This window comes from Callithrix jacchus, chromosome 2 (genome assembly GCF_049354715.1).
Source record: "Callithrix jacchus isolate 240 chromosome 2, calJac240_pri, whole genome shotgun sequence".
Lineage (NCBI taxonomy): Eukaryota > Metazoa > Chordata > Mammalia > Primates > Cebidae > Callithrix > Callithrix jacchus.
The window spans coordinates 123,484,275-123,507,594 of NC_133503.1; the positions used below are offsets into that span (position 1 = coordinate 123,484,275).

Consider the following 23,320-nt stretch of genomic DNA (forward strand, 5'->3'; position numbering starts at 1 on the left):
CACAGTCATTATTTTGATTATCTAGTCTGATCATTGATCTGTTAATATCTCACTTTAATTACCATAGCTTTTATAGTGTGCTTTGAAGATAGCACATGGTTCTTCTTTAAATTCTCTGCTATTTTTTCACACACTCTTTCCTAGGTCAGTGTTAGACTTGACAAGATTCCATGAAAAGTTTTATTGGGGTTTTAATTAGAATTGCATTAAATGGCTGGGCACGGTGGTTCATGCCTGTATTCCCTGCACTCTGGGAGGCTGAGGAGGGTGGATCGCCTTAGTCAGGAGTTTGAGACCAGCCTGGCCAACATGGTGAAACCCCATCTCTATTAAAAATTAAAAAAATTAGCCGGGCATGGTGGCAGGCACCTGTAATCCCAGCTACTCATGAGGCTGAGGCAGCTGGGAGGCAGAGGTTGCAGTGATCCATGATCGCGCCATTGCACTCCAGCCTGGGTGACAGAGTGAGACTCTGTCTTAGAAAACAAAGAAATGCATTAAATTTAAAGATTGATTTTAAAAGTATCATTTCCCCTACCCGTAACTCTTCATCTTTTTTCATGTATCCAGGCCTTGTTTTTCAGTAGATACATGACATTGCATATAGCCTTGCTAGTTTATTTTATATTTTTTAGTTTCTGTGACTGGTACTGGATTGCTTATTGATAGTTGCTTAATTATAGGAAGAAGAGGAAAGGCTATGAAGATGATGATTATGTCTCCAAGAAATCCAAACATGAGGAGGTATGTTTTACTCCAAAGATAAACTCTTAAGTCATTTTTGTTATACATTCTGGTGTGACTATACTGTTCAGATTTATTCTCCACGAGTAAAAACACTATAGAAGTAAAAGAATTATAGAGTTGTGGGTTTTTTCTTTTGCATACTTTCTTATGTACAGTGCAATTGTCCATTATTAAAGGGATTTTTATCTCTTCTGTCTTTACTTGACGAATCCTTCCTGTGTTCATAGAAAGCAAAAGGGATACACATACATACTAGAGTTTTGCTTTATTTCTTATTCTCCAAGGATTTTATGCTTACCCCCTTTTTAAAAACAAAAATTACACTTGTCAAGTCAGATAAGTGAATAATAATCAGAGGCAGAAGGTCACAGCTGTAATCTTTATTCCTCATTGGAGGAGTCTGGTGAGACCATGCCAACATTACTAACAGTGAAGTATTACAAAATTTCCTGGTTTATCTTTTGTAATCCACATAGGTAAAAGGAAGAGAATATTTTCCTAATGGGAGGTAAAAGGTAAACAATACTGGTTATGCTTCAGTGTTATCCTTACCACATTTTTTTTCCTTCTTAGGAAGAATGGACTGATGACGACCTGGTAGAATCTCTCTAACCATTTGAAGTTCAGTTGTCAATGCTAACTAATCAAGAGAAGTAGGAAGCATATCAAACGTTTAACTTTATTTAAAAAGTATAATGTGAAAACATAAAATATATTAACCTATTTGTTTTTTTCCCCCTTTCACAGTAACTTTATGTAAAATAAAACATCTTCAAAAGAGCTAGAATAGCACCTGTTTGGGATATTCTTATTCCATCATGACTCATATCAAATTAAAGCTGCAACTTATTTGCCTAATCATTTTTTTAAGCAAAATATGATAGGTAAACCTATGCTTTTTTAAAAAAAGACACCACAAAAACAATTCAGTAGCCACTTTAAAAGTGTTGCAAGGAATGTGTTTTGCCCTCTAGAAACATTTACAAATGGTTTTTTGAATGCCATCCTGATATATTTAGCTGTTTTTGCATTACTATTAAACTGCAGAAGGTATTTCAACTGTTAGATGAAAGCCAGTCATCTGGGTAATGGATATTACTTGTTTTCCTTCGTTACCTGAAAACATTTCCAAATGGGTTTTTTAAAATCAAATATATGATTTTGAACAGCTGTCAGCTAAAACTCTTAGGCTGGTATAGTTAAGTAGGTAGCAAAAAATTGTATACAGTTGTGGTTTTTTAATTTTGTTTTGAGGTAGGGCCTTGCTGTGTTGTCCAGGCTGTCTCAAACTCCTAGGCTCTAGCAATCCTCTGCCTCAGTTTCCTGAGTAACTGGGCCAACAGGCACACACTACCATGGCCTTATAAGTAACCTATTACATCTCCTATAAGTGAGTCCGTGTAAGTAGATTATAACAACAATTACTAGGAGTTTTGCAGATTAAATATGTTCAAGAAATTTAATTCAAATTGAAATGAGCTGATATAAAAATATAAAAGCACAGACTATGACAGCAAATTACTTAGATATGAATCATGGCTGCCTCTATTTCAGTATGTGACCTTGGTAAGTTATTAAACCTCTCTGTGCCACTTTCCCACACCGAAATATAGGGAAGACAATAATGCCTACTCCTTATAGGGTTAATTAGAATAGTACTTGCATACACTAATTATTCAGTAAGTGCTAGCTATTATAGTTGGAACCAAACTGCAGACGTTGGTATATCAAGCCAGATTTTTTCCAAGAAAACTGGCTGGAAGGAATTCTGAGAAATTTGTGTCCTGAATCTAATTAAATTGCATGAATATACACACCTCCTCAGTCTCAATACATTCCCAGGCTGTACTTTCCAGAAGGGTAGGTACCATTATAATTACATCTTTATATTTTAAGGCAGTACTTACTCTATGCATATTCATCTCTCTAACAATCCTTTATATTGTAGGTTTGAGTTTTGTGGGGTTTTTTTCCCCTTCTCATTCTGGAGTGAAAGGAATAAAATTCATGACATGAGATTTTGCAAAAGCAAAGTGGAAGAAGCCAAAAGTTATAAATCCTCCATTGTAGTCCTAGTTAAGTACATTGCTGCTAGGCTGTAGACGGAATTGCAAGATGTTCACAATTTGTCTCATTTTCCCTTTCAGATCGCCAAACTTTGGCATCAGAGCAAGGTCCACACTTACCACTGAAAATTTTCCCACCCAGCCCCATTAAAAAAGTTAAAGTTTGAGAGATTTTATTTCAACACTGACAAGCTAGTTACTACCTACAAAGGTAAGTAACAAGTTTCCATTTCAACTTGAGAGACAAATTACATTAAAATATAAGAAGCACAGGGTAAGTCAGGTTTGTGATTTTAAATAAAAGGGGAGAAGGATTTCAGGCTGAAGAATGACAGCTTAGTATGGCTAAAGATTGAGGAGCGATTAGTGGGAACCAAAATGCACAGCAAAAATATCTTGACTAGTTCATACCCTCCCTGTCGGCTATCAAGTAACCAAGGAAGGAGACCACCAGGGATACTATGTTGGTCCAAGTTCAGCTGAAAAACAGAAGGGATGGAAAAGAGGAAAGGAGAATAATTTGATCAAGAGCCAAGAAGGGAGAAAATGGAATGAATTGAGTTGATGTCAAGGAAAAGGAGCACAGGACTTTAGATTTTTGCTATCATTGTTGAACTATGATTAAGTCAAATAAGGTTAGCAGCTCCCATAGAAATAATTGACTTTTGTAGCTTGAAACTATTAAGCAGACATCTTTTAAAGCCTTAAAAATTTTTTCCCTGTATTTTATACATTGGAGGAATAGCATAAAGTGTTGCTCTTGGAGTCTAGGCCTTTCCTTACTGTGGGAATACCTAACCTTGGGTTCCTGTCTCACCCACTTTGATTACCAATGTCATACTGCCACATATGTTCCATATGTCTTATCTCCCCTGCACAATTATGAGAGGGAAGGAATTGTTGAATAATACAGAATTCTTTTCAAAAGATGCCATTAGTAAAAGTACTGATCTGAAGCTTCAGCTTCTCCCTGGGCCTTGCTCTGGTGCTAAGGTTTAAACTGCCCCTGAAGGAGGAAGAAAATAAACAAATGCTTAGCTCTATTTAGACAAAAGTAATCAATTATGCAAGATATCCCTTGGTTTTATTTTAACTTAGCCTTTGTGAATACTTCACGAAAATGCACATACAGAAGTAAATAAAACTATACAGTTGAACTAAATATCCAGCAGATACAACAAGTAGTCAGAAGTTCAAAGATGGATAAGTTAAGCAGCTGATGAGGTTGTCTGCATAATCAAAGGGGTAGCACAAATAATGAACAAATACGTTTAACAAAAGCATTCTAGTTAACATAAAAGAAATTGGTAGTTTATAAAATGGTTGCATGGGTGACATGCATTGATCAATACAATAAACCAGTAATATTTACTGAATTCAAACTATTTACTGTAGTAAACATTTAACAAAGCATTATGAGATCTAAATACAGTCTTTGACAATTTCAAAATAAGTAGTATGTTTAAAAAATAAAGCTGACGAGCAATAGATCATTTTATATATTTTCTTTCAACAGTTCCAGCAAGAGAAATAGCACAATGTTTTTTAAACGTATACAGCAAAGATTGTTCCTGTTATAATGACAAACTCTGGAAACTGTAAATACAAATAATCATTGAACAGTCAAATGGTCGTATTTCCTAATCAGGAAGTAATTACAGTGAGAACAGTCTGCAATCCAGTTATACACATAAGAGAATGCTTTTTTGTCAGTTGATTTCATAGTTCTTCCTCCAAGAGACAGGAAAACTTTGGCAACTGGGTGTACTGAAAATATATTTTCAAAGTTCAAGATACAGTCATAGCATTTCATTTTGTGAAAGGTGATCTGTAAACCAAGGCTCAGAGGTTGTTAAAGATTGATTCCATGTGGAAAAAGTGCAAATAGCCTGCACAGATAGCATACAAGGTTGCTGGCACAGTTACTCAACAGCAGAATCTTAGATTTTGTTTGCATAGCTCACACATCACTGGAATGTGGAAAGGTGTGCTGTTTTTTGGCAAGAGCAAAGGAGACATTATACTGATGTGAATTACCATACTGCACATGCCGAATCCATGCAGAACAGTGGGGCGAAGGCTGCTACCTGACATCATTGGTTTTTGTATACTGGTGTTGTTTTTGTTGAAGCAGTTCTGTTATAGCCAGAAGCTTTTTCAAGACGTGCTAGACAGAAGGAAAAATGGTATGCAAATAAATGAAACCTCAGTCAGCAATTTCAGGATGGAAACCTAGATTTGAAAAAAGCCGTATCAAAGTAAAGGGATTCATAAGATATTATCACAATTCCACTCAAAACGTTAAGTTTCTATTACTCAGTCATTGGCTGAGCATTTCTGGTCATAACTAAGAATTTTTATACCCTAAAGTGAACAGAAATTCATTTGTGCTTGGCATATTGCTATTTTTTAGGCCAGAACTATCTTATTTTGCCAGAAGCAGTTTACCTCTTTTTTAAAGTCTTCTATTTTTTATTTAATATCTAAGGCAAGCCATTTAATTATTTTCTAGGATTCTAGTATCTCAGGTTGAAGAGAACTCAGTCACCAAACTCAATGCTTTAATCGCTTTTACAAAATCCCTGCCGAATGGTTAGCCAGTGCAGTGACAGATTCACTATCTCCTGAAACTACATTAGAAAGTAGTCAAAACTCCTTGTGCTCACTTCCTTTCAGTGGCCCTTATGTCAGCTGAAGACATTCAAAATGTAATTCATTTTGTTCTAATACCTTAATTGACCTGGTTTTAAATCCCTTGAAATTCTAGTCCCTCTTTGAATACATCCTAATCTGTATCTGGTTAGTGCAGATGGCAGACAGAAGTCTATGTAAGTCTACTGTTTCCCAAAGTGTAGGCCATGGGTCACTTGCATGTGAATCCCTATAAATTCCTGTAAGAGTTTGTTAGAAGTGCAGTTTTCAAGGCCACGCTTCAGAATCTCTGGATGTGAAATCTGACAAACATCCCAAATAATAGTAATTTGTTTCACAATTTCAGAATCACTTTGGTTATGCACTGTATCTGTATATGACAGAAGACACAAACTGAAAAAAAATCAATACTGACTTACTAGCAGTTTTCACATATGCCACCAAAGTATATTAACAATGTTTTCCCATACAATCAACATTCAGACTTAAGAGCAAAATCAGATGTTTTTCAGTTTTAAATGTACATCATTTTAGTTTGGGCCTGTTATTTCTGTCTGCTGAGATCTTTTGTTATATGATTCAGAGTCTCAAAAATTTAATATAACCAGATAAAAATGTTAACCAGAATTCAGCTGTTTATTACCTCTCAAGAGTGTTAACCCTTGAAATGTCGCTGATAATGAAGGCTGGCAAACACTTACCTGCTGTGCACCACGCTCATTACTGAGTGTTCGAAGTTCATCTGAATGAGCCACACAAATCTCATGCAGTGCTGCTAAATCACGGGACAGGTCAGTTCTAGGATGCTCTGTAGTGTCCGGAAGTTCAGGCACATTCTTGAAGGGAATCATAAAATTGCATTTAGAAATACAAAAAATAAAAATCTTATTTTTTTTTTTGAGATGGAGTTTCACTCTTGTTGTCCAGGCTGGAGTTCAATGGCATCATCATGGTTCACTGCAACCTCCGCCTCCCAGGTTCAAGCAATTCTCCTGCCTCAGCCTTCTGAGTAGCTGGGATTACAAGAACCCACCCCACCATGCCTGGCTAATTTTTTGTTAGGAATACAAATCTTTATAGTCTCATGTGAAAAGATTCTAATCGGGTATTTTAGATAATTTTTTTTAATTCTCAGATTTCTCTTAAAATTCTAAAGATTCTTACTGAAACATTCAGCATTGATTATGGTATAAACTCTGTAACCTTTCTATTCATATGAAAGCCAGATTCCATTTTCTTCCACAGAATGGCAGGATATGGTACAATATTATTGCTATTCTAAAAATAATGGTGGAGGGTGTGGCTTCATAACAATTTATATCTGAAATCTAGAACATATACCAAATAGTATAGGTTAACTGTTAATCTGGATTAAATTCAACCTAAACTTAAAATTCCTAGACTAAATTCCATTATTAAGCTCCTGTAGTTAGTCCGAATTGATCTGTATATAAGTAGGAGCTGCACTATGAAAATGCAATGAGAATATGTCAGGTTTGCAATTATCTGTGGACTCTGCTCAGAATGCTTGCTAACATGTGGGAATAATCAGTGTTAATTATGATACTTTTAGATAAGGTTCATAAAGTAACTTAAGTCACTAGAATTAAAGTTTATCGTATAGGTTGAATATCACTTAACCCAAAATGCTTGGGACTAGAAGTGTTTAGGATTTTGGAATATTTATCTGCAGTATACTTGCCAGCTGAGTATCCCCAATCCAAAAATCCAAAATTGGAACTTCCAAGTAGCCTTTCCTGTTGGTGCTCAAAAAGTTTTGGCTTTTTTAGCATTTCAGATTTTGGATTAGGGATACTCAACCTGTACCATTATCAATACTAAATGCCAATGCTACTTTAAGCCTTGGAATAACATTTAGCAAAGGCTTGGGTTACCAGTAAAATGGGGACAATATTTGCCTAACATTACTAAAAACTGCAAAACAATATTTTCTATAGAATAAACAGTTATGCAGAATACACTCATTTAGTGATTCAAGTAAAGGATTACAGAGATGACATACACCAAGTTTGCCTTCAGAGAGCTGACTCTAGTAGAAAGGCCTTTAGAAAAGTAACTGTAGCAACAGAGTTATGTATTGCAGGTATGCAGGGGATACTTAGGAGGTAAAACAAAAGTTACAAATTTTATTCATCTTTGGGGCTCAGCAAAAGCTTCCTGAAGGAGATAATAATCAAGGTGGGTCATCAAAAGTGAATTTGGTTTATATGGATGGTGAAAAAATCAGAATATTATATTTGGATTCTAAGCAGTATGAAATCCTAGATTGTTTGGCATAATTTCTCACACAGCTCCTTTTAAACATTACAGAAAAATGGTTTCAAATGATTGACCACTTATATCCCAGTTCACATATAGAAGAATGAACTTATAGCATTTTTGTCAATTTCACAATAAAGATAGAGCTATGCCATAATTTTTCATATACTTGTTTTTATACCTGAGGTTGCAAACCTGTGACCTACATGCATTCCTGATTTGTTTGCCACAGTGGTATGGTTGTGGTGGTCTTTTTTTTTTTTTTTTTTTTTTTTGGAGACTAAGTTTCGCTCTTGTTACCAGGCTGGAGTGCAATGGCACAATCTCGACTCACCGCAACCTCTGCCTCCTGGGTTCAGGCAATTCTCCTGCGTTGGCCTCCTGAGTAGCTGGGATTACAGGCACGTGCCACCATGCCCGGCTAATTTTTTTTTGTATTTTTAGTAGAGACGGGGTTTCACCATGTTGACCAGGATGGTCTCCATCCCTTGACCTTGTGATCCACCCGCCTCGGCCTCCCAAAGTACTGGGATTACAGGCGTGAGCCACCGCGCCCAGCCGTGGTGGTCTTTTTAACTGAATCTGAATGCATTAAGATGGAAGATGGACACCCCAGTCTCCAATCCTGGCACTCCCTAATGCCACGCCATATACCTGGCTCTATTCATGTGTACATGTACCTTCCTGGTTTCTCTTTATATGAACTGAATTACTAATAAGTTTAGTTTGGCTTAAAATTGACTCAGTACCTGAAAATACAATCATGAAAATTTAACTTAAGAAATGCAGGGTCCTAGAAATTACAAAATATCCTCATTCATAATTTTGTAATCACAGTTTATTAACAAGGCCCAAATGAGGCATTGGTATTCACACTCAATGAAGCATAACACCAAATTCATGTCTTTTATTCTAGAAAAGAACACTCTTCAGTCTATTTATTTAACCTGGTCAGAACTCTGTCATTGTCTTGCTTCAAGCCCCACATAGTAGCAGCAAAGTAGGACTCAACAGAATGTCATGGCAGTCAGATATGATAGCTTTAAAAGGATATGAAAGGCAAGACAGACCCTAAAATATGATGAAAGTAGTCCAAAAGCCAAGAGTAATGTATGCTTTGGTGTTAACTATTAATTACAAACAAAAATGCACTGTTTTATTTAGGAAGGCAGACAAAAATTTGCAGGCTTTTTGTCTTTTTAGTTCTGGATGGAAAAATCTTTCTAAAGGTTGCTGCTTAAGTGGGTTAACTCAGCTATACTAACTATAAATTTTAAAGTACCTAAAAATTATATACATACCCCAAGTTCATCTAGAAACATGATCATACGATGTTTGTTGCTTTTGATGAATGGATTGACACCTTCCATGTAGGGCTCCTAAAAAATAAAATGCCTCTATTATATGCACCAGAAACAAACATCACTGTTTCATCTATCAGATTGGTGCAAAAGTAATTGCTGTTAACAGCAATTCACAAGGATTAAATCATATAATGACAGTATTTTCCTTCTAATATATAAGCAAATGGCTATACTGAGGAGCTTGTTCTTTTAATGAAAGAGCAAGGAATTCTGGACCCAAACACAAATCATAACACATAGCCTGGCAGACACAAATTGCTTATATATAAATTCATTCAAACATGGCCCCAGGTAGAATCCGGCAGATTACAGGGAATTAAAATACAGTATAATAAAGACTGCAATAGAAAAATATCTTATTTGTAACCTGCCTCAAGATTCAGATAAATTCAAAAGCTAGGCCATATATGTTAACTGCTCATCATACTAAAATCCTACTTAAAAGTATGCTATAAATATGGAAAAGGTTCAGATTAATGCACTCTTTAAAAGTCAGTAGGAAACTCAATGAGATAAGAACCTCAATAGGCAATTCCAAAGATAGAGACATGAAAGTCTAAAAGAATGAAACACAAAATAATATGTCTATCAAATTGGGCAAAAAAGAGAAAAGCATACTACCCACTGAGTTTTGGCAAGGCTGCAAGTAGCAACAAAAGTATCTTAAATTGCTGACAGGAAATCTTGCAATACATAGCAAAAGCCTAAACCATGTATTTAACTTTAGTAATTTTACTCCAAAGTTCAGCTAATAACTGAACAAGTATGAAAGAAAATGTATGCAAGGATATGTTACAGCAGTAACAGGGACAAACTGGAAGCCATCTAAATATCCAATATTAAGAACAATGAAAATTATATATTTCCACCTATGGCAAGATGTCTGTCACATGTTAGGTGAGAAAAGCAGAAGGCATTATATGATCCTAACTATTAGTCTTATCCTTAGATAGTACAACTAAGTGTGGGTGTTTAAAAAGAAAACAAACTCATCTGAGTTTTACTATTTACAGTGAATATTGGGAAATAAAATTATGCTCACTGATAATTTTTATGTTTAAAAGTGAGAATTTGAGTACACTAGACCTTGAAAAATTTGTTTTCTGTAATGGCTGACGTGGTGTTTTTTAAAGTCCCACTATTAAAATGTAAAATTTAAACAAGATGCTTTAAAAACAAATACCAACAAAAATTATCTCATTGCTAAAAATTTCAGTTAAAAATTTACTTAAGCTATATTTTGTGGTTTTATATCAAACTTGCATTCATAAATTTTAAAATATCAAAATGTTTTTACCTTAGCTCCAAATTCCACAAGGTTTGCTAAATTTTGCACAGATTTAGCCACCAATGTCAGTGTTCTTGCAGCAATAGGAGATGGGGAATCTATAAGAGAATTGGGCACAGCTAATGACACCAACTTCAACGGCAATTCCAGCTAACCCATTTTAAATTTAGCACTTTAATATTACTTTACTGTTAAAATACTACCCATTCTTCCAGTCAGAACTCAGGAAAATGTATGGTCTGTATAATCAAAAGAACTTCAGTTAAAAGAGGAAAACTGAATATGCTTATCTGTATCTCTAGACTTGTGAAAAGCGTACTACAAACTCAGCAATTCCCAATGGTTGATACTATTTCAGAGGACCTTAAAGATTTACCTTTATCACTAGAAAAGACTGTCACTCCTGACATCCTTTGTGACAGTTCACAAAGCTAATTTCAGCCTACTCAGGTTAGGAATTTGCAATCTGAGCAATTCCCTCCTCCCAACATTATTTGCAGTCCAAATAATTCACTTAAAGCTCAAGAACCAAGATAAAGTCTAGGACCTCTGCTTTGAAGAGAAAAACATTAAATTTAATAAACTATTAAAATGTAAGTCAGGAAGCATTTCCCTGTAGAACACAGATAGTGGGATGTAAATGAAAAATATTGGTGTCCATTAAATATAAGCTCTGAAACTTAACGTAATTATTTAACAGTAAAATCTCATAGGTAATCTACATGACTGCCTAGTTTTAGATAGTGTTCTCTGAGGCCAACATCAGAAAAATCTCTCCAAAAAGAATTTTAAACCCTTAATCTTAATAGATTTTATCCACTTTATTAGCAGTAAAATTATCCACTTTATTAGCAATAAAAGGTAATTACGGAGATGTGATGGCTATAAAAGTAAAACTTAAGACAATCCAAAACATTTTTAGTACAATTTTAAGCTTCAGATTATTAAGGTAAAAATGGTTCAGGGTCTTACTGTTTATAATGGTTCATTATTATATTCAAAGTCACAAATATCCCTGTTATCCTTTCTTTGAAAGAAGCTTGTAACACCTGAAAGTCATCTCAATATAGCTATAAGGATAATAAGCAAAGCTGGATCAGGTTTACCAGAGTTTAAAATGGCCAATTAACACTATATATAACTGGTGACCTAAAAAATCTCTAATGAGAAGGAACCAATACTGCTTTCTTCGTAAGTACTCACAGAATACTATTCCAAATATAGATATAATTTATTTTGATTTTGAAGATCCAGCTGGCAGCAGTCTAGCAATGGGCTAAGCAAAGCTCTTCCCAACTTGGAAAAAGCCAACTTGCAGACTCTAAGAAGTCATCTATTATAAAGGTTTGAGACACAGTATGGGCAGAAAAAAGGTGGAATGTGTATAATCATACCGTCTCCGACCAGATATTAGATGAAAGAAAACATAAAAAACAAGAGAAAAGCTGAAGAAGGACAAGGAAGGAAGGGTGCTCTGGAACACTTTATGTATGCCAAGATTTAGAATTGGATAATCCAAAAAAAAAAAAAAAAACCACACATTTAAATTAAAAGTATTCTTATTAACATACTAATTTTTTAATTTCAAGATTTTATCAAAAGCTGATTACCTGAGATGATATTGAACATCCGTGGATTCAGGATGGCAGGACAGATAAGTCGAAGAAAAACAAAACCACTAAATGGGAGGGAAATTGTTTTGTTTTTTTTAGAAAACACCTATATAATGTGTTACTTTAAAACAATACATACAAACAGAATTTTTAGCACTCATAGAACCATAAACTTCACTCTAAACCAGTATAGGAAAGCCCAGACACAGTAAGTTTTAGGAAACAGTAAGCCAAAGCATCATATTTTAAGAATATACCTATTATATCTGATTCTTGAATGTATTACTTACTCACTTTCTCAATTTAGAATTTTAGATTATTAGAACAGCCTAAGTTGGTTGCACTGATTTTGTTGATGAGTCATATGAAGATAAGAATCCATTGCACTAGAGAAAAGGCAACTTACTGATAAATGAAAATGTATACAATAGGAGGCTGAAAAGGTTTTCTTTGAGACAGGGTCTTGTTCTGTCACCCAGGCTGGAATGCAATGGCCCACAATCACAGCTCACTGCAACCTTGAACCCCTGGTTTCAAACACTTCTCTTGTTTCAGTCTTCAGAGTAATTAGGACTATAGATAGGAGGGTACACATCACCATACCTGGCTAATTTTTTTTTTTTTTTTTTAATTATTTTTGTAGAGACCAGAGTCTCACTACGGTACCCAGGACAATTTCAAATTTCTGACTTGAAACAGTCCTCCTGTCTTGGTCTCCCAAAGTGTTGAGACTACAGGCTTGAGCCACTACGTCCAGCCTGAAAAGCTTTTTAAGGCAAGACATAAGGAATAATAAAGTTTAAAAAGTTGTCAAATTACAAAATGATAGCAATAGCAAAAATTATACTCATAGCTGTCATATGTGATTTTATCTGCTCATTTTACTTTGGGACAATGTCAGTGTAAAAATAAAGCTTTTGCACATAACTCCTTTTCTGCCTCCTTTAGTCACTGGTAGGGAGCATACGTTTCATGTAGATAAATTCTAATTTCCTTTTAAGAGGAATACACACTAATAACCTCTTACTTGCCCCATGTAAAGACAAGCATTATTCCCAAAATGAGTTACCCAACTCCTTCTAGAGATTAGTAAGACACAATCTCTGTTCTCTGTTAGAGTGAATTACCTAGTATCTCAGCATTTACCTTTGAACATGTGCCTGTTTGCTAATTTTTGAACTCTTAGAAGTAAATACATTACCTCTCAACAGCATTTATAGAAAGTGTAATACATTGGCCAGCATGGTAGTTCACGCATATAATCCCAACACTTTGGGAGGCCAAGGTGGGCCTCTCACTTGAAGCCAGGAATTCAAGACCAGCCTGGCCAACATGCTCTCACCCCATCTCTATTAAAAATACAAAAACAGCCAGGTGTGGTGGTGCATGCCTGTAATCCCAGCCATTTGGGTGGCTGAAGCACGAGAATCACTTGAACCTGGGAGGTAGAGGTTGCAGTTAGCCAAATTCACACCACTGCACTCCAGCCTGGGCAACAGTGAGACCCTGTCTCAAAAAAAAAAAAAAAAAAAAAAAACTAATATATAACAGTAACGATTAAGTCTTTAAATTTGGACTTCTCAAATTACAAAGACTCTTATGTAAACTTTACTTGAAAATACTGTGATACTTACACATAGTAGGTCTATGAGCCTGAAATCAACCTTCGCAAAAATGCCCCTAAAACACCCTATTGCATCTAACAGTTCACAATTTCTTGCTGTGGTTGCTTAACAATTATGCTTGTTTGAAACATACAGATTTATAGAGCAGTTTTAATTGACGTATCACCCATAACTGCTGGAATATTATGCTTGTAATTCTTTTCCTCCCAATGACCACTAATGCCAAGAAAAGCAGAATCTGTGGTTCTTAAATATTGCGTCACATCATAACCAAGAGAAATTTTATCTGCCCCCCTCCCCCACCAAAAAAAAAGAATTAGAAACCCCTTGACAAAATTTAGGTTGGAGGCAGGATTAACACACATTTTCAAAATGAATTGTGTAATAATGGTGGTAATGATTGCTTAATTTTTTTAAAATAGAACATGACATGGCAGTGTATATTCTAAATAACGAATTATAAGAAGACTGCTATATACCATGACACTTTTGCATTAAACTTCCATTTGCCTGGAATTAATTGGTTGTAGTATGCTTAACAAAAGCAAAAGCCTACAATAAGAGTTAAGGATATCATATTGGGTCTTAGTTGCCTTTAATTCTGCTTACCCACTAGCTTTCTATATAACCTTAGTCCAGCAACTTAACCTCTCCAGACAGATCTGCTTCTTCATTGGAAAAATATGTTAGAATAATGATAATGAAGTAACCTTAGAAACTCCCAAATTCCAGGATTTGCCAAAGCAATTCTTCCTATAGAATGATGATAATGAAGTCCCTTTATATAAGCTCGCAAATTCAATGGTTTGCAAAAACAGTTGTTCCTAATTATGGTAAAATGAACAGACTGAAACACAGCTTCAAAATTACATGTTCTGGATTAGCTCAGAGTCACAGATTGCAACAAACCAATTAATATCTAAATGGGTCAATTACTGCTCTTCTCTCTTAGTGCCAATCTGTGTGAGTGTGTATATATGAAGAATAGTATATGAAGTTAGCTACAGATTTTGTTATATAACTTTTAACCACATCCTGTAAGGATTTAAAAATCCCCAATACTTCAATACTTATTTGACTGTAAATGAATGTTCATGTTTTTATAAAATGCAGATGGTAGCTAAATCTCAGAGTAACTTGAAGTTTACTTCAATTTTTTACAATTATCCACCTAATGGATATTTGGTATGTGATGTAACAAATAATTGATGAGCCTTACCTAACAACTCTTGTTCTCATGGTGGTATTTGTAGGCCACTTATCCTGAACAGATTTTTGTAAACACCCATAAATATATCTCAGTGTCCTGCCAAAATAAAACAACCATCTCAGCACAGAAAGCAAGTGAAAAGCACAGAAAGCAAGTGAAAATACTGATCTCATAACAGCCAAAAGCTTAATTTACCCAAATATACCACAGTTTAATACAACTGACCATTTCCCTCAAAAAAGTATTTTGCCAGAAGTAATGAGACATTTAGCAAGAGGTAAGGAAAATTTTATCCACTAAGTTTATCATCATCAGTTTATTCAGTCAACTTCTTGACATTTGCTTTCAGATACAGAGAAGTAACCAGTTGCAAATTCTGAGGAGAAATATTTAGACTTAAGTTAACTTCTATCTGAACAAGTGAGTTCACTAATACTGGAGGCCTAAAAGCATATTAACAGAGTGCTTAGCCTATCAAATATAGACAAATGGATAGAAAAGATGTCTTACAATCTCAAATCTGAAACTCTATTCACTCCCCAAGCTACTATACAAACCAGACATACTGGCTCGTACAAAAACAGTGGTTTAATTTTAATGTAAATATTTCACTCTGGGATCTTTAAGGCAGTTCTTTTCTTTAAATACTACTTATAAAGATTAGCCATGACTTTTTCAGAATATAATAATAGGACAACAGATAAGCTTTCACGTGTATTAGGAATATAAATTTTTCAAGACATACACAATTTCTTGTCAAATGAAAATTTCATCACTTACGGTGGAAGTATTTCTGAAGCCATGAATATTTTCTCCACAAGCTCTGAAAGTATGTTCAATAGGTGTGCTAAATTAGTGTTCACATCTTCATTTTTTTCCAACTTTGATGGACTTAACTAAGAGAAGTAATAAATCAATATAAATGCATCTTGGCAATGACAAATGCAATGAATTGAGGTAAACAAGTAGTTTTAAAGGTTGTCTTTTTCAGTATCTCAGTGTGTATTCATCTTTTTTCTTTGTATAAATGGGGGTTTTTAAGTAGTTTGCTCTATGAAACTCCTTCTGGCAGGTTTCTTACCATTTATTCCCAATTACCCAACTGAAAAGCAAACAGTAATTAGTCAATTATGTTTATTTAGAGGGGGAAAAAGCCAATTAAAAGCCTTTTCTGAATGAGACTTATTTAATGGCTAATAAAAGTATCAAATGTCTTAGGCAGAATCACAAACCTTTCTCAGAAGTGTCAGCAGAGTAGATTTATCTATGGAAGTCCAAATTCTGTAGCCTGTCTCTAAAGTCTGGAGACTCTACCTACTTGCTGCATTTCTGTATCATCCTCATGTTAGGCTAACTATGGCATTACTCCAGATTTCCAACATTAAATCATTAATTTCTTCCCTTCACGTTATTAGTATGAATTGACATCTTTGTGCAGGATTAACATTTGCTAGATCCCAGTGTCCACTGTGAGAAATGAATTCCTTACTTTATTGATTTTTGTGTCAAATCTAAAATATGTATTTCTTTATAGTCGCTTTACCATTAAAATGAAAGGGTATACATGTGAGATTCCACTTACTATCTTAATAGTTTATTATGAGTTTGTACTTAAGCTTTAATAATCCTAAAAGGTGTTTTTTTTTTTTGCTTTTGTTGAGGTTATCTCAATTCTCCTCTCACAAAAAAACCTTCAAGGACAAAACGAGATGTTATGAAATGCTACATAGGTTATAATGTAAGTCACTAGCAAAGCCTTCAGTTTATGTATGCACACTTTCTGTAAGGAGTATATAGTTTGTCGTTAGTACAATAGAAGAAATGACCAAGTATTTTCAAAGTTCATTTTGCAGAACATTTTTATAAATGTATTACAAAAGGGTATAACTGCTATGAGGAATAATTTTAGAAATTTAACATATTTTCCTTAAAATGTAATGAGCTACAAATTACCTATTAAATTATTACCTATTTGCAAAAAATACTTCTTAAAACATTAAATTCTTACCTCACAAGACTGCTTGCTTTCCATTATCTTTAAAATAGAGTCTTTCAAAGCATGATGAACAAACTGTGTAGCAGTGGCTTTCATATACTGCTCCATCAAGGTGCTTGCAAGTGTTGTGGCTCGAAATAGGGTAGTGGCTTCATCTATGCAAATATTTACATTAGAAGATTATTTGTTGAGGACTCAATGTGACCAAATTGGAAATTAAGTGAATTCATCTTACCTCAACAGGAACAGCCTTTTAAATGTACTTTTTGCATGCAACATTGAAGTACTAATTACAATGACATCCTATACTTCTACAACTTAACTCTGTAAGACTTTCAGATGTATTACCTCATCATATCATGAACAGGAGAAGAGATTAACACTGCATGTTTATATGGAAAAATGAAGACTCAGAATGGTTATGTGACTTGTCTAAGATCAATTAGCTAGTGACAAAATTAGGACCATAAATCAGCTGTGTTGTCCAAGGACCCCATGCTTTGAAATTTGGGTATTTATTTAGAATTACGAATATAACACAAAAAATCCCAATATAGATTCATTTATTAGCCTAAAACATGTCTGATGAGTTGCAGTAAAATTTTAATAAACGACAAATGCTGTCAGAAAAGATAAACTCAATGTAAAATAAGGACCACCATTTTATCTATTCCTTGACAAATTATATACCTTTATAATTTTTATGAGGAGGACATAGTTCTAAACTTTACTATTTGGGGAATCTAGAAGCAAGAACTGTTACTGAATCAAAGTGCTTGGTCGGAGGGGCAGGGAGAGGATAATTATTTCGATGTATTTATAAGTCATTAAAAACTGTGTGTCCATCAGCTTGGGAACTACCTATCTATAAAAGCTAGAAATAAAAGGCAGGTGACACCCAACTTCTGTGCAATGACGTAAAAAGTAAGAGAATATAGTTAAGTATGCCAGACTTTTCTTGATAGTCAAGCACTATGAGCCATCGATGTGGACACAGATACCACTTTCTTGGAGCTTCTAATACTCATCTGCCAAAACCTCCATTAGAAATATTAGCTCCCCAAAGTAACCGACATAAGCAGAACATCCAACTGCAATTTTTAATAAGGGAAAACAGATTAACTTGATTTGCATTTTAACAATTTAGTATATTCAGAGATAGAGTCCATATATGCGTGATATAAAATCTAAACCCAGTTTCTTAAAGTTTCACACTAACACAGCCATACTATACCTTCCATGCTTATTTCTCTGTCATTTAGTGTGCATAACAACAACGATTCAAGCTTTTCATGAAGAAAAATCCTCAGTAGGATGCTGGCCAGTAGTGTTCGGTCTTGTCCACATACATGTGATAAAGCATAGACTACATGAAGTTCCTTTTGCAGTATAAGCTAAAATGACATTTTAAAAGATGGTTTAAAGTACACAGCATTAAGCATTCTTTCTTTCATAAGTTCTTAATAATTAAAATGCCCCACTGAATACATTTATTTAAAATAGAATACATTCATAGTCTACCTATTTCTAGTCTAATCAAAATCACACTATAATACAAGGTTTTTAATCTTCTCTGGTGTCACTGTGCCACTAAGCTATGAATTACTATGTCTAGCTTAATGGATCTTTTATTAAATGTTTATGTTAATTCTAACAAAAATTAGACAAATAATACCTCTTTAAATTCACTGTACTCTTCTTCTGGCATGATTTTTTCCATAGAATATCGTGCTCGAACACGCAGGGACCCTGGTTCAATACCTTTTAATGGTATATGGGAGCTGAGCAAAAACCATTCATCTGTGGCATGCCCTTTCTGTAATCGGCTCAACTGGCAACGCATAAATACTTGGGAAGAAAAACAAGCAATTATTATCTAAAAAGATAACATGATAATTAGTCATGCAAGTAAATTTTCCTGGTGTTCAGTCTTCTCAATGGTGTTAAATTCTTTTCATTAAAAAAGTTTTCAGTAACATCACAAATTCAATATTTAACTGCTTCATTCATTTATTGAATGTCTACCATGCACTAAACTCTGATAGGTGGGGGAAGTATAGAGAAGATTCAGATGTGGTCTTTAAGTTGCACGGGGGTCAGTTTATTCCAGATGGCAAGAAATCAGTCATGTTTCAGCATTGATAAGTGCTGTTAACAGTGGTGAATGCTATTGGAATACAGAGAAACCATATCTAATTCAGCCTGTGGCGGTGAAAACTCCATTTTAAACAGGCAACCCTTAAGCTGCCAAGATCTGGAGGTATATCTAAGAAGAAAAGTCGTGAAAAAAGAACACTTTATATATAAGGCATGGCCTGCTTTCTTTGTCATTACTGTGGGGTTGGGATTTTATCGTAAAAGGGAAAACTAAAATTAGTACAAAAAAAATTACAGAATAAACATTTTATAGAGAAATATTTAGGCTTTGATCTGTCTGTTAATACATATCACTTCCTTCCCTAAGCCTGAGTTTTAAGAAGGCATTAACCTAATTCACCCCGATGTGATTGGTAAATCCCACTGCCAACTGTTTTAGTAGCAGGATGGAAAGAGTTGTGCTGCTAAGAACAGGAACTGAGAGCCTTTGACTACCAGAAGTGAATAAATGACATATTCAAGGTTAAGGGTAATTTTTAAATAGAATTCTTTTTTGCTTATATGCTAATGTAATACTAGCACTTTGGGAGGCCGAGGTGGGTGGATCACCTGAGGTATGGAGTTCGAGACCAGCCTGCCCAACATGGTGAAACCCCATCTCTACTAAAAGTACAAAATTTAGCTGGGCATGGTGGCAGGCACCTGTGATCCTAGCTACTCAGGTGGCTGAGGCAGGAGAATCACTTGAATGTGAGAGGCAGAGGTTGCAGTGAGCCAAGTTCCTGCCACTGCACTCCAGCCTGGGTGACAAGAGTGAGACGCCATCTCAAAAGAAAACATGAAAAATCTAAAAAGTAGAAAGAAGGGATGAGGGTAAGCCCTTCAAAACGACCACTGTAATCATTTTCTTATTCTTCCTATTCATTGGAGAAAGGAGGGTGGCTAGATATTTTAAAGTACTTAACTGTACAGTTGAATCAGGTTGGTGTTTTCTTTCTTAGGTATATTCTTTCTCAATAATCAATACTTTAAGAAGTACAGAAAGAAACTATCTCAAATTATACTACTTGCATTTGTTTTATTTTTTAATTTTTAAGATTATTTCATTGTGAATTTTAAAAGTATATAAAACATGCTTTTTCTACTTCAGAAAGAGTTTCCATATCAACTTACAGATATCAGGATCTTTGCTTTTCTTTGTTTTATTACTAAGAGTTATTTCAAATCTATTGATGTCAGGAGGAAGATCACTAAAGGAAGAAGGAGAAAAAGAATTAAGAAAATGTTTTGACATCAAACTTCTTTATTCCTTTAGTTCTACTATCAAATAAGCCCCCTATTTCAGCTTAAAAAGAAAAGTGAGTGTGCTACTTTTATTTCACAACATATTTTATTCTTTGGTATACAGAAGACAAGCAAATTATATACTTTACCTAGCATCTTTAAACTCCTAAATAATTCAAATAAGTACTGGAAACTCTAGTAAACATTTTCATTTTTTGACTTGCTAATTCATGTTAATAACTAGGTGGAATAACCAAGGGCACAGCACTTCACAAATAAAGGTGAACATATAAAACAAACTAACAAAAAATATATATATATATATGCTGTTAAAACACCTGGAAGTGGTACCTTGTTCTGATGGTTTAGATAGAGACCCAAAAAAATGGAAAGAAATGAAATATGGTAAAAGAAAATGATTAATGATAAAATAAGACTTACTCAAAGACAAATTCTTCTGACCATACTGGGTTTTGCCCTTCCCTTGCATGAGTTTTTGCTACTTGGACACTATTCAGGTAGATGTTACAATATGGATTAGTAAAATGTTTTACTGGGAGTTTATGGGCTTCTTCAATATGTAAAACAAGGCTGCTGACCTAAAAAAAAAAAAAAAAAAAGAATTATTACCCCAGATTTCTAGAATTGCGCTAAGTTTCAAAAGCAATTACTCATAAGATAAAAAGCCAAATATAGCGAATTATTTTCCCCTTTTTTTCAGAAAATATGAGCTTTGGTTTTATTTTGCCTTTTTATACGACATACTTAAAATGTTAAAACATTTAAAATAATTCTTCCCACCTAAAAAGATAAAAACAATGCAATTTTATTTTACAAGTTATTTCTACCAGTATCTTCTTGGAAAAATACACCTTTTCTACCATAAAACAATGATACAGAGAAAATGAAGTCAAGAGGAAAATTCTTTATTCATGTAAGTAAACAACTGTCACTACTCAAATCAAAATCCCGTATGTTATATAATGGTTATCTAGAAGATTTTATTTCTATAAAATACAGTTCCACGGCTACAACTTTTTAAAACACTGACTCTGCCTTCTTATTTTACAGGAAAGGATACAAATGTAAAAAAAAACTAAGTCATTTGTCAGTTTGGATGCTAGAATTTAGATCTTCTCCCTTCTACTGTCAGGTCCTCTCTCTCTGCTGCAGTCAAATGATCTACCACTGAGCTATACCCCCACTAAGTCCTCTTACTCTCTTGCCATGTACTACTTGTGTGGCCTTGGACAAATCAGTCCCTCTAAGCCTCATTTTTCTAATATGTAAGTAGAAAGTCTACACTACAGCTTTTCATAAGGATTACAAACTAGTCCCTCAGTATCTGCAGGACTGATCCCAAGCCCTCCCCTTCTGTCCTGGCAGACAACAATGCCCAAGGATGCTCAAGTCCCTTATAGAAAATAACATAGTACCTGCATAAAATCTATGCACACCCTCCTATATGCTTTAAATCATCTCTAGATAACTTGTAATACCTAATACAGTGTGAATGCTATGTTCATCATTGTGATACTGTATTTTTATTGTATTTTTTTCTGAATATTTTTGACCTACAGTTGGTAGATTCCACTGATGCAGAACCCATGAATAGGGAGGGCCAACTGTGTATGTAAATCACTGAATCTCACTGTCCACTGATACATTAAAAGTGCTTGAGAGATGTTAGCTATGATTATATTAAACCTGCAAATGTCAATTTAATGGCTCAAGTTTCATACAAAATACAACTTGCTCTTATTTGCAAAAATCCAAACTGATTTTTTATAGCTTACAAATGTTACAATGTTATGAACACATGGTGATTATGTGTATACTTAAATTTCCTTGGGGAACAGCCAGACTTTGGGTTACAGGGACTATTTAGTCACCTAAATATCAACAATTATCCACTCCCAGTAGAACAGTATATTAATCACTCAGCTTATCAGATAGTCACATGAAGAAAACAGAAGACACTTTGGTCAGTAAATAAGTATTATACCAAACTTTCTTTAAAAACCTCAAGAATGTCAAAATTTGCCTAACTTCTTCCAATTATATAGGGGTTACTATAAAGAAAAAAGCCAAGAAATGAAGGTTATAAAGTTACCCTTACACAGGCAAAAAAGAGAAAGCCTACTCTTCATGAATGAAAGTAATAGCCATGTTATGGTTTCAAATAAGATTAAACATTTCCTAAGAGTTAAGCAGTATGTTTCAAAAGCTGTTTTTCAGAATGAAAATCCCAAAAAAGTTTATTGGGATTAGTACTATAAATCTGATGATCTTTTCAATGTTCTACTTTTCTGAAAGAAGCCAAAATAATTTTTTGAAGGAAAATTAAATGCCCAACAGAACAGTTTCTGTTGTGGTGGTACAGTATTGTTATTTTAAGTGGAAGAATAAATCATCTTTCTTATGTTTTTAACGGTTGGCATTACGTACTAAGAACATTCTCTTTCATAAACAAGTAACGTTTTCCTGCTACTGAAGCAAGTGGCAGCTTAACCCTTCATAAGATATGATGCCAAAACAGTTCACATAAAAATAAGACATAAACGGCAAAGTGTTAAAGCAAAATTTGACAATTACAAATCAAAGAAAATTAAGCTTCACCTGACGAAGGCGTTTATTGGATGTCCCTGGACTACTTTTCCGTAAACTGCAAAATGCCTGCAGAGCTTTCATCCAATCCTACAAAGAAAAACAACATTTCAAACAAATACACACTAGTTTATCTGGTTTCCAAAATTTTTTTTTCAAATTCAATAATTCTTTCCTTCTCTAGACTGCCATTTCTATACTCAGACTATACTGCACTTTATTTATGCCCCAATAAAACAGTAACCAAAACAATTATAATTCTGTATAAATCTTGGTTTGAATTTATGTATTAAATGCACCATGAGTGACCACTAATTAGCCAAAAAATCAAATTTACATTAAAGAAGTTGTTTCTCTCAAACAGATACTACCTTGGGGAAATTAACTGTCTATGTTTAATGAAGCTGTTAACACTTGAGGCAAGCTTAGGTGGAATTTAACTTGATTTTGTGAGAAGGGGAGAGGCCTGATTGCAAAACCAACTGATACTG

At 34.5% G+C, this 23,320-nt stretch overlaps 2 protein-coding genes across 13 annotated transcripts in view; one reads left to right on the plus strand and one right to left on the minus strand.

The window, feature by feature from the left end:
* CCNH (cyclin H) overlaps nucleotides 1–23,320 on the plus strand; it is a 50,639-nt gene that overhangs the window by 23,242 nt on the left and 4,077 nt on the right. Inside the window, exons 8-12 of one of the 11 annotated variants that reach the window (XR_013532251.1) lie at nucleotides 684–744; nucleotides 1,321–1,400; nucleotides 2,895–3,024; nucleotides 20,178–20,296; nucleotides 21,061–21,156. Coding sequence is in view for 3 of the 11 variants with exons in the window: in XM_017969799.4 (XP_017825288.2) it covers nucleotides 684–744; nucleotides 2,895–2,939 (106 nt within the window). In the remaining 8 variants the exon portion in view is untranslated. Of the gene's footprint in view, nucleotides 1–683; nucleotides 745–1,320; nucleotides 1,526–2,894; nucleotides 3,067–4,329; nucleotides 6,087–12,653; nucleotides 12,938–16,506; nucleotides 16,584–18,563; nucleotides 20,297–21,060; nucleotides 21,157–21,293; nucleotides 21,943–23,320 lie in introns of those variants that run through there. The other 10 variants (XR_013532250.1, XR_013532248.1, XR_013532249.1 and 7 more) reach the window with 10 other exon arrangements.
* The window catches only part of RASA1 (RAS p21 protein activator 1), a 116,755-nt gene continuing 97,313 nt past the window's right edge, over nucleotides 3,879–23,320 (minus strand). For both annotated transcript variants that reach the window (XM_002744778.7, XM_008991846.5), the window contains exons 13-25: nucleotides 22,842–22,919; nucleotides 20,664–20,821; nucleotides 20,112–20,188; nucleotides 18,517–18,689; nucleotides 18,076–18,235; nucleotides 16,854–16,996; nucleotides 15,626–15,741; nucleotides 14,855–14,941; nucleotides 12,008–12,075; nucleotides 10,407–10,495; nucleotides 9,047–9,124; nucleotides 6,167–6,301; nucleotides 3,879–4,980 (exon numbers count right to left, since the gene is read on the minus strand). In XM_002744778.7, coding sequence (XP_002744824.4) covers nucleotides 4,897–4,980; nucleotides 6,167–6,301; nucleotides 9,047–9,124; nucleotides 10,407–10,495; nucleotides 12,008–12,075; nucleotides 14,855–14,941; nucleotides 15,626–15,741; nucleotides 16,854–16,996; nucleotides 18,076–18,235; nucleotides 18,517–18,689; nucleotides 20,112–20,188; nucleotides 20,664–20,821; nucleotides 22,842–22,919 — 1,446 coding nt within the window. In that variant the 3' untranslated portion in view covers nucleotides 3,879–4,896. The remainder of the gene's footprint in view (nucleotides 4,981–6,166; nucleotides 6,302–9,046; nucleotides 9,125–10,406; nucleotides 10,496–12,007; nucleotides 12,076–14,854; nucleotides 14,942–15,625; nucleotides 15,742–16,853; nucleotides 16,997–18,075; nucleotides 18,236–18,516; nucleotides 18,690–20,111; nucleotides 20,189–20,663; nucleotides 20,822–22,841; nucleotides 22,920–23,320) is intronic.